This window comes from Pan troglodytes, chromosome 1, assembly GCF_028858775.2.
Source record: "Pan troglodytes isolate AG18354 chromosome 1, NHGRI_mPanTro3-v2.0_pri, whole genome shotgun sequence".
Lineage (NCBI taxonomy): Eukaryota > Metazoa > Chordata > Mammalia > Primates > Hominidae > Pan > Pan troglodytes.
The window spans coordinates 198,798,460-198,812,234 of NC_072398.2; the positions used below are offsets into that span (position 1 = coordinate 198,798,460).

Below are 13,775 nucleotides of genomic sequence, written 5' to 3' on the forward strand. Positions count from 1 at the left end.
TGGCCTCTTTTTAAAAATGGAGACTTCAGGACAGTCTTTTTCAAGACAGACATTTGATTTTTAAAAAAAATGTTGGCAACTAATTCAAACTTAAACACGCTCTGCCAAGCACAACCTTCCTGTGGGTTCAATCAACTTTCTGGCTGCTTGTCTGTAATCTCTGCTTTAGGAATTATCTAAACTGAAGGGAGGAGTCTGTGAACTATTTGATCTTAAGAGGTTCAGGCTGGGCACGATGGCTCATGCCTATAATCCCAGCACTTTGGGAGGCGGAGGCAGGCGGATCACCTGAGGTCAAGAGTTCAAGACCAGCCTGGCCAACGTGATACCCCGTCTCTACTAAAAATACAAAAATTAGCTGGGCGTGGTGGCGGGCACCTGTAATCCCAGCTATTTGGGAGGCTGAGGCAGGAGAATCGCTTGAACCCGGGAGGCAGAGGTTGCAGTGAACCGAGATCACGCCATTGTACTCCAGCCAGGATGCCAAGAATAAAAAACTCCGTTTCAAAAAAAAAAAAAAAAAAAAAAAAAAAAAAGGTTCAAAGGGCTGTAGAGTGGTGCTGATGAAACTAAGTCAGAATCATTTAGAGAAACTCTAGAAAATGCAAACTAAACTACAGTGACAGCCACAGATCAGTGGTTGCTGGAGGTGGGGCAGAAAGGAGGGATTCTCAAGCGGGAAGCTTACGGCTTATGAAGGTCATAGATATATTCACTATCTTGTGGTTGTTTTATGGGTGCATATGTGTTTCAATTTATCAACGTGTATATACTTTAAATATGTACAATTTATTGTATGTCAATTATATTTCAATAAAGTCGATGAAAAAAACTTTAGAGCAGGTGCAGGTTGGTACAACTCTTATTTCCACTGTTAAGCGACAAATTTAAACACCTCCTCATTCTCTTCCCCCAAATCCAGTCTAGGGTCACTCCAAGCCAAAGAAGACAATTTAGAACTTTGCAACAGGTTTTTATTTTTGCTTTATATCTATTACAGTGTTTGAAACCTAAAGAAATACATTTTCTCTTCAAATTTGGATGTGTATATAAATAACATTTGTCTGGACTCAGCACACTCAATGCCATGTTTTCTTGGCCTATGTCTGCTCTGAAATCAAGCTGTGTCTGTCTACCCAGGGGCCCTGAGAACATGGAAAATAGAGTTTATTGTTATTAGAAAAATAAAAGCAAATGAATTTGCAAAGAAAAACCAGTGAGAAGGATTAGATTCATCTTCCAAGGGTCCATAGCTGGTAACCCAAGCCATTCTCGGGGGATATCCAGTCTCTTGAGTGGCTGGGACTCCATTACCCACTTTCCTTCTTTAATAGGTCAAAGGCAATTCCCACAAAAGCTGGCTAAAAAAGCCGACACCCAACTCCAGAGTCTGAGGGTTCATGAAGAGGTGGACTTTTTTTTTTGAGACAAGAGTCTCACCCTGTCGCCCAGGCTGGCACAATCTTGGCTCACTGCAACCTCTGCCTCCTAGGTTCAAGAGATTCTCCTGCCTCAGCCTCCCAGGTAGCTGAGATCACAGGTGCCCACCACCACACCTGGCTTATTTTTTTTATTTTTTTATTTTTGTAGGGACGGGGTTTTACTATGTTGGTCAGGCTGGTTTTGAACTCCTAACCTCAAGTGATCTGCCCGCCTCAGCCTCCCAAAGTGCTAGGATTACAGGCATGAGCCACCACGCCCAGCTGAAGATGTGGATTTTTTTTTTTTTTTTTTTTGAGATGGAGTCTCGCACTGTCACCCAAGCTGGAGTGCAGTGGCATGATCTTGGCTCACTGCAACCTCCGCCTCCTGGGTTCAAGTGATTCTCCTGTCTCAGCCTCCCAAGTAGCTGGGATTACAGGCGCCTGCCACCACGCCCAGCTAATTTTTTGTATTTTTATTAGAGATGGGGTTTCACTATGTTGCCAGGCTGGTCTCAAACTCCTGACCTCGTGATCCGCCCGCCTCGGCCTCCCAAAGTGCTGGGATTACAGGCATGTGCCACCGCGCCTGGCCAGATGTGGACTCTTTAAAGACATGCTCTGAGTCAGAGGTTCCCAGCCGGTGTTAGGATCTCTGAGAGCTTACTTCCTTCAATGCCCCCCAGGCCATGGCGTATATAATAGTTACAGGAGAACAGGGCTGGCATTCAGCAACAGGGTTCAGGTATGAGCTAATGTGGACATCAGAAGTCAGCCTGGCCCAGAGGCAGCTAGGCAGGCCACTAAGATACGCTACATAAACCTTTTCCCATGGTGTTCTGGGCCTAACATGTAATACTGCCTCTTCTAACTCTCACAGCCTGCTTAGGTTCTGCACATAGCCCAGACCTGAAGCAAAGCGCCCTTGCAGAGAAAAAAATAACAGCTTTAATTCACAGATTTGGTTGGTCTTGACCTCAAGTTCTTCCTTTGCCACGGTCTAAATCAGGGTGTGGGGCTAGAGGACAGATAATGAGAGACTGAATCATTTATGAAGGCCTTGGCCAAAGAGCAGCTAGTGCCCACTACATGGATCCCAGCAGGGCCAAATTCTCAACTTGTTGGCTTAACAAAAGAATGAAAAAGCTCAAACAGAAAACATACTGGACAAGGTTGGTCCAGAACATGCAATCCTAAATGGCTATGGAATAAATTTATTCTGAGCAATATCTCAGTCTCACACTCACTAAATTCTAGGGTAGTTCTATCGAAGATGTTTACCATGGTTTAGCGCACTGAGCCCTGCACCCTTCCCCAGGCTGCCAGGGAAGCAGAGAGGTACAAACATTCCTAATGCCCCAGTCAGCCTGTTCTCCCTATGGGGTCCCTGGATTACCTGCAGGGACCTGGGGGAAATTGGCTCCCTGTCTTCAGCTGAGAGTCTGGAATCTGAACCCTAGATGAATCTACTGAAGAATGCTCAAGATGATGGATACCAAGCTGAGTGAGTCTAGGGGAGAAGAGAGGCCTGAACAAAAGAGCTGGGGCCTTCAAAGAGGTGTATGAGAGGTGAGGTTAGTAGTGCCAGGCTTTCCTATCTTTTCCTTCTAGTTTGCTAGAAACAAGTACAACTTTAGGGTGTGGGGGGAAGGCAGGTAGACATGAAGAAATGGAAATACAGTTCATTCTGCTAGACATTTTAAACTGGTTTGGCTTGAGAAAAATAGAAAGTCTGTGCCTGAGAACCTTCTTTTCCTCTCCCTTATTTAAGTACAATAGCAGCTATAATCTGTGCAGTTCAGCTCCAAAAAACAGGGCTCCTGGAAGATGGCTTTCATGGCAGAGAGTTGATGGGGTAGATTAATGGGCTCTAGGTAAGGAGCAACACCAAGGGTCCCTGAAAACTGAGGCCAACACCTGCTCCCTGGGGGGGCCATTTGTATTCCCTGACCCATGTAACAAGCCTGGCCAGCTGTGGGTGGAATCCATGTGGTTCTATCAGAAGGCTGCAGCCAACATCAAGGCCAGGCAGTCACCGGGGTCAGCTGGGATCTGAAGGGAGGCTTCTAAGACCAGACACCCTGTTAGTACTAAAGATGATGATTTGGGGGTGGGATGCCTGGAGGGGCTGGCACCATTCAAAAAAGTATTGGAAAACATTAGCCAAGAAAAAGGCTCCTTGTCCCTCCTAATCCATATCCAGATACCCCCAACCAGAGATCTTAAAAAGGATAGACCAGCCATATGCCAACATGCCAGGATTCCAAAAGCATGCCTCAACTAATTAGGGTATTCCCTACAGCAGACTGGGGTAGGGGGGCTCCATCCTGGCAATAACCAGAGAGCCTTACCTCGCTTAGGCCAGGGTATGGAATCCAGATGAAGACTGTCCACAAACAGTGGCTCTCAAGCCTGGGCTAAATAAATAATATTTTGCTTCATTACATGGCCAAAGGAGAGGAGGAGATAGAAAAGATGATATTACTACCTCTGTGGGCTGGAAGAACTTCACCTGTTGGTTGAAAGGGGATTAAAGGAAGATAACAGGAAAACCTGGTCTGGAGAAGACATAAATGAAAGCTCCTGGAGGCCACTTTTCTCTGATTACAAATCTATCCTCACACTCTGCCCCTAGTAGACTTTAGCCTTTGGAGTTCTTAGGGAAAACTGGCTTTAAGCAGCAGCCAGATCACCAAAAACATTTTCCATCTGGTACAGGACCCGGAGCTGAAGCCAAAGTAGATTTTGGAGGAACAGCTGGACAAGCAGGATGTGTATGTCTTACACTAAGAAACTGGTCCCTATATCAGGGACTTAACTCTTACTTGAGATGTACAAAGTAGATCCTACTAAATTGCCCTTTGGAAGAGAACAATGGGCGGAGGTTGGGTAGGGGAAGGCTTTTTTTTTTTTTTTTTTTTTTAACTGTAAGAGAATGGTTTTTTAATGGAGGTAGCAGGCCAAGTGAAAAAAAGATTCTGCCCCCTGCCTTCCTGGGAGATTGGGAGTTGGCAGCCATCATTCCCAAGCTGATGAGTGGCATCTGACTCACCAAGGTGGTACAACATGGGTGGGATTTTTCAAGGACAATTGCCAGACCTAAACCATCCTCCTCAGAAAATGGCTTTGAAGTGGGACTGCAGCACTAGGAGAGGGCAAATTCAAGACCAATGGCCAATAATAAGTACCTGAACTTTAGGTCTATAAGCAGAAGGGCATGGATTTCACCTGAGCCAGAAGGAGATGTGTAGCAATAGAAGCAAGAATGGCATTGTTTCAGAGGAAGGAAAAGCAGAGCTTGGAGCAGGATGCCTCTGACTAACCACAGTGGGGAGGTGGGGGTGGGGCAGACTGTGCCTTCAGCTCCACAGCTGGTCTACACCAACTTCCTCTACTCCCATCCAAACAGGTGGGCTTTACTATCATATGTAATCCACCCAGAGGCACAGGCAAGCCACTAAGGCAATGCACTACCGTAATTCAAACAGAAAGAAGAGGCATCTGGATTATAATTGTCACAAGGAAGGGAAAACCCAAATCAGGTACAAGGATCCCAAACAGGGAAGATAAGCAATAGCTCTAAAAAAAAAAAAAAAAGCAGGCTACTAAGTTTCAGTGATAATAGATAATAGGAGAGGCAGCCATGGGTGATCAGTTATGTGGACAACGGCCATTGAGATTGAATTTGACAAGGCAAACTGCTTCTGAGTTTCCTGATACAAGCAGGATGTTCAGCAGTAAGGACAGAGTAGCAGACTTCACCAGGCCCTGAGGCCATCCTTGCTCCCTTCAGGTCCTGGGACAATCAGGCCACGCTGACCTGCTTTATGAAGGTTCCAGAGCTGAAGGTTGGTCCCAGGTGGTGGTCCAGAATCCAAGCAGAGAGGAAAAGGACCAAGCTCAGGCCTCCTGAGCGAGGAAGCATCCATATCTCTTTTTGGTCTTCCTCACAGTATCCTACTTACCGAAATGACAGACAGTTCTTCCTCTTGAGACCAATTAAGATTGACCTACCTAATATATAGAATATAAAAAAATACATAACTTTTTGACATTCTCTCCTTTAGAAGTAAAATATACATGATCCAACTATGGAAGAGGAAGAAGAAGAAGAAGAAAGGCCAAAGGCAGGGATCCCTGACTATCCCAATACATGACACTCTCACTCCACCCTCCTCTGCAACTTACAGGTCACCAGAGCAAGGACTTTCTCCTCAGGAGAAAGGAAGGACCACAGCCCCCTATCTCAAGCTTAGGAGAAAATACAGCCACCTCAGAGGTTCTCTCAACCTCGAGGGGGAATTTTCAAGTAAACAAATGAAGTTGGGTCGCACCATTTGGAAGGTGAGTAGGAAATATGGGATCAGTAGCTACACATGGGAAGCCCCATCTGAAGGCCTGTGCTCCTCCCCTGCACTCCCACTGGTATACTTGAGACACTTCAGGAGAGTGAGGAAGATCTCCCAAACTAAAGAGGTCTGGGCAAAGAGTCAGAGGGAGGGAGGGACCTTTGTTTCATGGTAGCCTCCCCAGCCTCTAGTCCCAGGCAATGCAGGCAGCTGGGTTTACTAAAACCAGGAACTTGTGGCTCTTGGGAAGAGCAATCTTAATACAAGAAAAATGTGCAAAAGAAAAAAAAATTAAATAACTCAATCCAAGCATACAAGATTAATATTCTGTCAGAGCAAGAACACTTTGTTTTGGATTTCTCCCTTCCCCTCCCACCTCCCACCTCTGGAATATACCGTCTGCTCAAGTACCCAAGATAAGAGTTACACAGATCAGGGCAGAGGACCGGGAAGAATGAAAAAAGATAAAGGGAAGGAAGTCACCACTGGAGAAAAAAAGAAAAAAAATTAAAAAAAAAAAAAGGTGCAAATTGATTACCTTAGTCCTCCTTTGTCTACCCCTGGGCTCCTGGGTTAAAGACATGTGTGCAGCCAAAATATAGTGTAAGGAAGAAAAACCCAACACGTCCCCTTCTTGTCACAAAACCCAAAGGTGAGCCTCAGATGGTTCTGTCTGTCCAGAGGGTGCTCCCTCCAGGGAAGGGGGCGGAGCAGGTCAAGAGCACAGTCTCCAGGGCAGCAGAGGTGTGTGGTGGCTGATGGTGGGGACACTGGTTTCCCGCCCACCAGAGGGCTGCTCTTCCGCTGGCTGGTGGTGCTTCCCATCCCCTCCCCTCCCCGGAGGCAGATATTATAGCTGGAAGCCCTCCATGGGGGCCTCAGGCTGCTGGAAGATGAACTGCTGTTGCGTTTCATCGACTTGGGGAGCCAGGCTGCTATCATCGTCTTCTACACCAAAGTAGTGCTCAATGAGGTCGAAGGCCTTCTGGTAGATCTCCTGGTTCTCGTGGCTCTGGAGAAACTCAATTTTATCCAAGCCTACAGTAGTAAGAAGGAAGGAGAGGGAAGTGTGAGTGCTTTTCTATGGGCAGGTGAAACATTTACCTATTTTTCCTTCCCTGAGGTATGTTAGTGCTTACAAACACAAGTCATATGATCAGATCACTCTTGGACCTGAAAGGGGAGAGTTAAGATTTCTTCTCAAAACTACAGAATCCCAAAGGAAAGAGACCAAAATGTCAGTTACAGAGGTTCTAGTCCTGATTCTGCTTTAAACTAGAAGCATGACGTGGGCAAATCATCAGCCTCTCAGGGATGAGTGATGAGTTAATCCAGCACTCTTATAGGTACAGCCTATCAGAAAGAGAACTGACCTATCACTCCTTAGAAGGAGAAGAAACTGGTGAGAGACAACTCTCAACTCAAAAGATGAGCCAAATCCAAATCCTAGCTGTACCCCAGCTACTCAGCACATCCTGATTATACTCATGGTAACGTCTGAAACCCTGTGGATGGTGAAACTTGGCTAGGGCAGGAGCTCTTAACTGTTCTGAAGACACAGACATCAGTCTCATGGAAGCTATGGATGCTTCCCAACCCACACTCCGCCACCACCAACATATGTATACCACGTTGGAGGCCTACAGTCTCAGGTTCTGACCTAGATTGAGGAGAGGGCACATACCATAGGCTTCCTCTATGAGGCCACAATAAGGATTGACCCCTGAGCCACTGCGCTTGCCCTCTTGCTCTCCAAGCCGCAGGATGTTCTCCAGTCCATTGAGGGCCACTTGCACAATCTTCGAATCCATTACAGTCAGCAAGTCACATAGGGGTTTGATGCAGCCCAGTGAGACCAGGTACCTAGGGGCCAGAGACCAAGCAAGTGCTAAACTAGTATAGGACACATGAAGTGCTGGGCAGGTGCTCTGAACTCTCAGCAACCCACTCTTACTAATTTATTTTTTTATTTTTAAGAATTGTGAGGCCGGGCGCGGTGGTTCACACCTGTGATCCCAGCACTTTGGGAGGCTGAGGTGGGCGGATCACAATGTCAAGAGATCGCGACCATCCTGGCTAACATGGTGAAACCCCGTCTCTACTAAAAAAAATACAAAAAAAAAAAAAAATTAGCCAGGTGTGGTGGCGGGCACCTGTAGTCCCAGCTACTCGGGAGGCTGAGGCAGGAGAATGGTGTGAACCTAGGAGGCAGAGCTTGCAGTGAGCCGAGATTACGCCACTGCACTCCAGCCTGGGCGACAGAGTGAGACTCCGTCTCAAAAAAAAAAAAGAAAAGAAAAAAGAATTGTGCAACACCCCATTCCATGCCAGAGAATGAGAGTGTCCCCCAACCAAGTCCTTTTTCTTTTTTTGAGACAGGGTCTTGCTCTGTCACCCAGGCTGGTGTGCACTGGTGCGATCCCAGCTCACTGCAGCCTCCTGGGCTCAAGTGATCCTCCTGCCTCAGCCTCCCAAACAGCTGGGACTACAGGTGTGTGCCACCATTCTCAGCTAATTTATTTTTTATTTTTTGTAGAGACAAAGTCTCATTATGTTGTCCAGGCTGGTCTCAAATTCCTGGTCTCAAGCGATCCTCCCACCTTGACCTCCCAAAGTGCTGGGATTACAGGTGTGAGCCACTGCTCTTACTGAGCCTTGATAACCGCTTATCCTTTCTCTATCTCTCTACCTTCCTGTTGATATTGTTCAGTTCATTTCACATGTGGTTGGTCTAGTTCATTTCACATGTGGATGCTACCAAACACTCCTCCTCCTTGCCTCTAATGTCTCCTTGGCTGCAATATTACCCCTCTGAACACATCACTTCCCTGCATAAAATTTTTCACAGGCTCCCTAATTCGCTGAACTCCAAATTCTATGGCACAACAATACCATAATACCACAAGCCCAGCCCAGCCTGGATGCTCTGCAATCTGGCTCCTAGTTCCTTTCTAGCTCTGCCTCCCATTATTCCCTTCCAAGGACAATACATTCTAGTCACACTTGTAAAGGTCTCCAGGTTTCTGATTCCTGTACCTTTATTTATGCTTTTCCCTGTCTAAGAGGCCTTTTACAATCCCATATTTATCCTTCAAAGCTTAACTCAACAGCTATCTCTTTTCTCCTAAGACTTTATATATACTAACTGTGCTCCCCTTAATAGGCAACAAGTGAAGGGCAAAACACTTAACTATTCCCACCACTTTCCACTAATGTTCAGATAATGGAAACTAAAATAAAAGAGTACACAGGCCAGGTGGCTCATGCCTGTAATCCCAGCACTCTGGGAGGCCAAGGTGGGAGGATCATCTGACATCAGGAGTTCAAGACCAGCCTGCTAACATGGTGAAACCCCGTTTCTACTAAAAATACAAAAAATTAGCCGGGCGTGGTGGCACGTGCCTGCCCCAGCTACTCAGGAGGCTAAAGCAGAAGAATCGCTTGAACCTGGGAGGCAGAGGTTGCGGTCTCAAAAAGAGCACACATACACAAAATAGCTTTCTATTCGCTTCTTTCAAGTCTCATATCCCAAATTAATTTCTCAAAGAGGCTGCTTTTTTGTTTGAGACAGGACCTTGCTCTGTAGCAAATGCTGGAGTGTAGTGGCACAATCACAGCTTATTACAACTGTGACCTCCTGGGCTCAGGTGATCCTCCTGCTTCAGCCTACTGAGTAGCTGTGGCCACGGGCACACGCCACTACAACCTGCTAATTTTTACATTTTTGTACACATGAGACAAAGTCCCTATGTTGCCCAGGCTAGTCTTGAACTCCTGGGTTTAAAGGATCCTCCTGCTTCAGCTTCCCAAGGTGCTGGGATAACAGACATGAGCCACTACACCAGCTTGCTTGTTTTTTTTTTGTGTGTGTGTGACAGACTCTGGCTCTGTCACTCAGGCTGGAGTGCAGTGGTACAATCACAGCTCACTGCAGCCTTGACCTTCCAGGCTCAAGCCATCCTCCCATCTCAGCTGGGACTATAGGCACATGCCACCATGCCCGGCTAATTTTTGTATCTTTCGTAGAGACAGAGTCTTCTTATGTTGGTCAGGCTGAAGAAACTGTTTTGAGTGAGCCATAGCACGGTTCCCCTTCATTTGAATTGAGAACTACATAGATTTCAGTTCTCTGTTGGATAAGAAAAGGTAGAGAAAGGATGGATGTCCATGTCATGTTTCTCTTCTCCAGAAGGGAAAACTGGTAAACTGTTATAGTGTCACTGGAATCTGGAATAGATTCCCACATGGCTTACATGGAATCTATTCCAGATTCTAGTGACACTGTAGCAGTTTACCAGTAAAATTCTATTACAGTGAGACTAGGGGGCAAACCTGTCTGAGCAAGAGCAGTTTATAGGTCACCTGTAAACCATGAGCAAACAGGGAGAGCATCCATTATCATTCAAGACAACGGGAAAGGAATGTAATACCTGATCTGCTCAGGGGTTCCTCCTGATGTGGCATTGGTGATGGCCCAGGCTGCCTCTTTCCTTGTACGAAACTCTGCTTTCTGAAGGATTTCGATCAACACAGGGAAGATATTTGCATCTATAACAGCCTGAGAGAGAATTGAGAGGAGGCAGATGGAAGGAGAAAGTCATTTCAGCATGATAAATAAATCTAGTCCCCAAATCAGCTAAGACTTAGACATCTTCCCCATTCTGGGAGTTTTCTTTTGTTCTTCCTATATAGGTGACAGGCTACTACAGAAGAACCCAGTTTTGGTTACACAGCTTCTTTGACCAATAGTACATACTGACTCCAATTTCTTTCTTTCTTTCTTTTTTTTCTGAGACAGTCTTGCTCTGTCACCCAGGCTGGAGTGCAGTGGCGCGATCTCGGCTCACTGCAAGCTCCACCTACCAGGTTCACGCCATTCTCCTGCCTCAGCCTCCCAACTAGCTGTGACTACAGGCGCCTGCCACCACGCCCGGCTAATTTTTTTTTTTTTTGTATTTTTAGAAGAGACATGGTTTCACCACGTTAGCCAGGATGGTCTTGATCTCCTGACCTCATGATCCGCCCACCTCAGCCTCCCAAAGTGCTGGGATTACAAGCATGAGCCACCACGCCCAGCCCCTCTTTTTTTTTTTTTTTTTTTTTGAGATGGAGTCTCGCTCTGTTGCCCAGGCTGGAGTGCAGTGGCGTGATCTCAGCTCACTGCAACCTTTGCCTCTCGGGTTCAAGCAATTCTCCTGCCTCAGCCTCCCGAATAGCTGAGATTACAGGCGTCCACCACCACACCCATCTAATTTTTGTATTTTTAGTACAGATGGGGTTTCACCATGTTGGCCAGGATGGTCTCAAACTCCTGACCTCATGATCTGCCCACCTCGGCCTCCCAAAGTGCTGGGACTACAGGCGTGAGCCACCGTGCCTGGCCAATTGACTCCTATTTTTAAAGGGAAACAAATTCTTTCTTCTGAAAGCAAATATTCCAACAACCTCCCAAGTTCCTATGACTTCCCATGCCCCTTGACTTCCCTGCCTGTTTTACCTGTATTTGAGCCCTGTTGCCAGCAGTAATATTTGAAATAGTCCAGCAAGCTTCCTTCCGGATTGACTCCTTGGGACTGCTCAACAAGTGGAGAAGGCAAGGTAGGGCTGAACAGTTAAGAATGACCTAGAACACCAAAAGCACAGGAAACAAAAGAAAAATTAAACTGTTTTTAATTTTTTTTATGTTTTTTTTTTTTTTTTTTTTGAGACAGAGTCTCGCTCTGACGTCCAGGCTGGAGTGCAATGGCACAATCTCGGCTCACTGCAACCTCCACCTCCCAGGTTCAAGTGATTCTCCAGCCTCAGCCTCCCAAGACGCTTGGATTACAGACGCCTACCACCACGCCCGGAAAATTTTTCTATTTTTAGTAGAGATGGGGTTTCATCATGTTGGCCAGGCTGGTCTCAAGCTCCTGACCTCAGGTGATCTGCCTGCCTCGGCCTCCCAAAGTGTTGGGATTACAGGCGTGAGCCACTGTGCCTGGCTTCATTTTTTTTCTTTAAATAGGGTCTCACTTTGTTGCCTAGGCTGGAGTGCAGTGGTATGATCAAGGCTTACTGCAGCCTTGACCTCCCAGTCTCAAGCAATCCTTCTACTTCAGCCTCCTGAGTAGCTGGGAACTCCTGAGTAGCAGGGTGCCACCACACTCTGCTAATTAAAAAACTTTTTTTTTTTTTTTTTTTTGTAGAGACAGGGTCTTCCCATGTTGCAGGGCTGGTCTCAAACTTCTGGGCTCAAGTGATCCTCCCGCCTCAGCCTCCCAAAGTGCTGGAATTACAGGCATGAGCCACTGCACCTGGCCCAGGTAAACTGGACTTAATCAAAATGAAAAATTTTTGTGCATCAAGACATTGGAGTAAGCTGGGCACAGTGGTATGCACCTGCAGTCCCAGCTACTCAGGAGGCTGAGGCAGTAGGATCACCTCAGCACAGGAGTTCAAGGCCAGCTGGGGCAACATAGTGAGACCCTCTAAAAAAAATTAAAAAAGAAAAGAAAGTTGGTCTGGGTGAGGTGGCTTCATGCCTGTAATCCCAGCACTTTGAGAAGCCAAGGTGGGAGGATTGCTTAAGCCCAGTAGTTCAAGAGTAGCCTGGGCAACATGGTAAAACCCTGTCTCTCCAAAAAAAACAAATTCAAAAAATTAGCTAGGCATGATGGTGCAAGCCTGTAGTCCCAGCTACTTGGGAGGCTGAGGTGGAAGGATTGCTTTGAGCTCAGGAGGCAGAGGTTGCAGTGAGCCGAGATGGCATCATTGCACTCTAGCCTGGGTGACAAAGACAGACTCTGTCTCAATTTTAAAAAATTAAATAAGTTAAAAGTTTTTTTTTTTTAAAGACACCAAAGTTAAAAGATAAAACCACAGAACAAGAGAAAATATTTGCAAAACATGTGTCTGATAAGAGATTAATATCCAGAACATATGAAGAACTCCTAAAATTGAACAACCAGAAAACTCAACAACCCAATTAAAACATGAGCAAAAGACTTGAATAGACATGTGTCCAAAAAAAAAAAAAAAAAAAAAAACACAGATGGCCAATAAGCATATGAAAAGATGCTCAACATTACCAATCATTAGAAAAATGCAAATCAAAACCACAATGAAATATCACTTCACACCCATTAGGGTGGGTATTATCAAAAAAAAAAAACGGAAAATAACAACTGTTGGCAAGGCTGTGGGGAAACTGGAACATGCTGCATTGTTGGTGGGAATGTAAGACGGCATAGCAGCTGTGCAGAACAGTATGGTGTCCCCTCAAAAAAATTAGGCATAAAATTAGAACATGATCCAGCAATTCCACTCTGGGTATATACCAGGGACTTGAACAAATATTTGTACACCAATGTTCATAGCAGCATTATTCACAATAGCCAAAAGGTGGAAACAACCCAAATGTCTATCGATGGATAAATAAAATATGGTATATACATACAGTGGAATATCATTCAGCCTTTCAAAGGAGTTCTGATGCATGCTACAACATGGACGAATTTTAAAGATACTAGGCTAAGTGAAATAAACCAGACGAGAAAGAATAAACACTGTATGATTCCACTTACATGAGGTACTTAGAGCACTCAAACTCACAGATACAGAAAATAGAATGGTGGTTACTAGGCACTAGGGGAAGGGAGAATGGGGAGTTACTGTTTAATGTGTACGGTTTCAGTTTGAGATGATAAAAAATTTCTGTAGCTGGCTAGTGGCAATAACGGAAAAACAATGTGAATGTACTTTATGCCAATGGTTAAAATGGTAAATTTTATGTTGTATTTTAAAGTACATGCATATACATATACAAAGTAACCCAGAAAATGAGTGTGTGGGTTTGAGTGTTTGAGTGAGACTACTCACCTGTTAAGAAACCTGTCCAGAATCCCACAGAATTATGCCCGCTACTCAAAACCCAAAGAATACCCAAATCTCTAGCCTTTGAGCAGGGGAACTTTGTTTACTATGCCTTCACCAGAAGGGTTATTTACAAAAGATTATTCCAAGG

General features: G+C 45.5%; 1 protein-coding gene across 12 annotated transcripts in view; it reads right to left on the reverse strand.

The window, feature by feature from the left end:
• Positions 1-4,546: 4,546 nt before the first annotated feature.
• Positions 4,547-13,775, reverse strand: part of KPNA6 (karyopherin subunit alpha 6) — a 64,869-nt gene continuing 55,640 nt past the window's right edge. For 6 of the 12 annotated variants that reach the window (XM_016950967.4, XM_063813038.1, XM_063813065.1 and 3 more), the window contains 4 exons: positions 11,268-11,393; positions 10,201-10,328; positions 7,455-7,633; positions 6,075-6,808 (listed from right to left, as the gene is read on the reverse strand). In XM_016950967.4, coding sequence (XP_016806456.1) covers positions 6,621-6,808; positions 7,455-7,633; positions 10,201-10,328; positions 11,268-11,393 — 621 coding nt within the window. In that variant the 3' untranslated portion in view covers positions 6,075-6,620. Of the gene's footprint in view, positions 5,436-6,074; positions 6,809-7,454; positions 7,634-10,200; positions 10,329-11,267; positions 11,394-13,775 lie in introns of those variants that run through there. The other 6 variants (XR_008547066.2, XR_010158042.1, XR_010158048.1 and 3 more) reach the window with 2 other exon arrangements.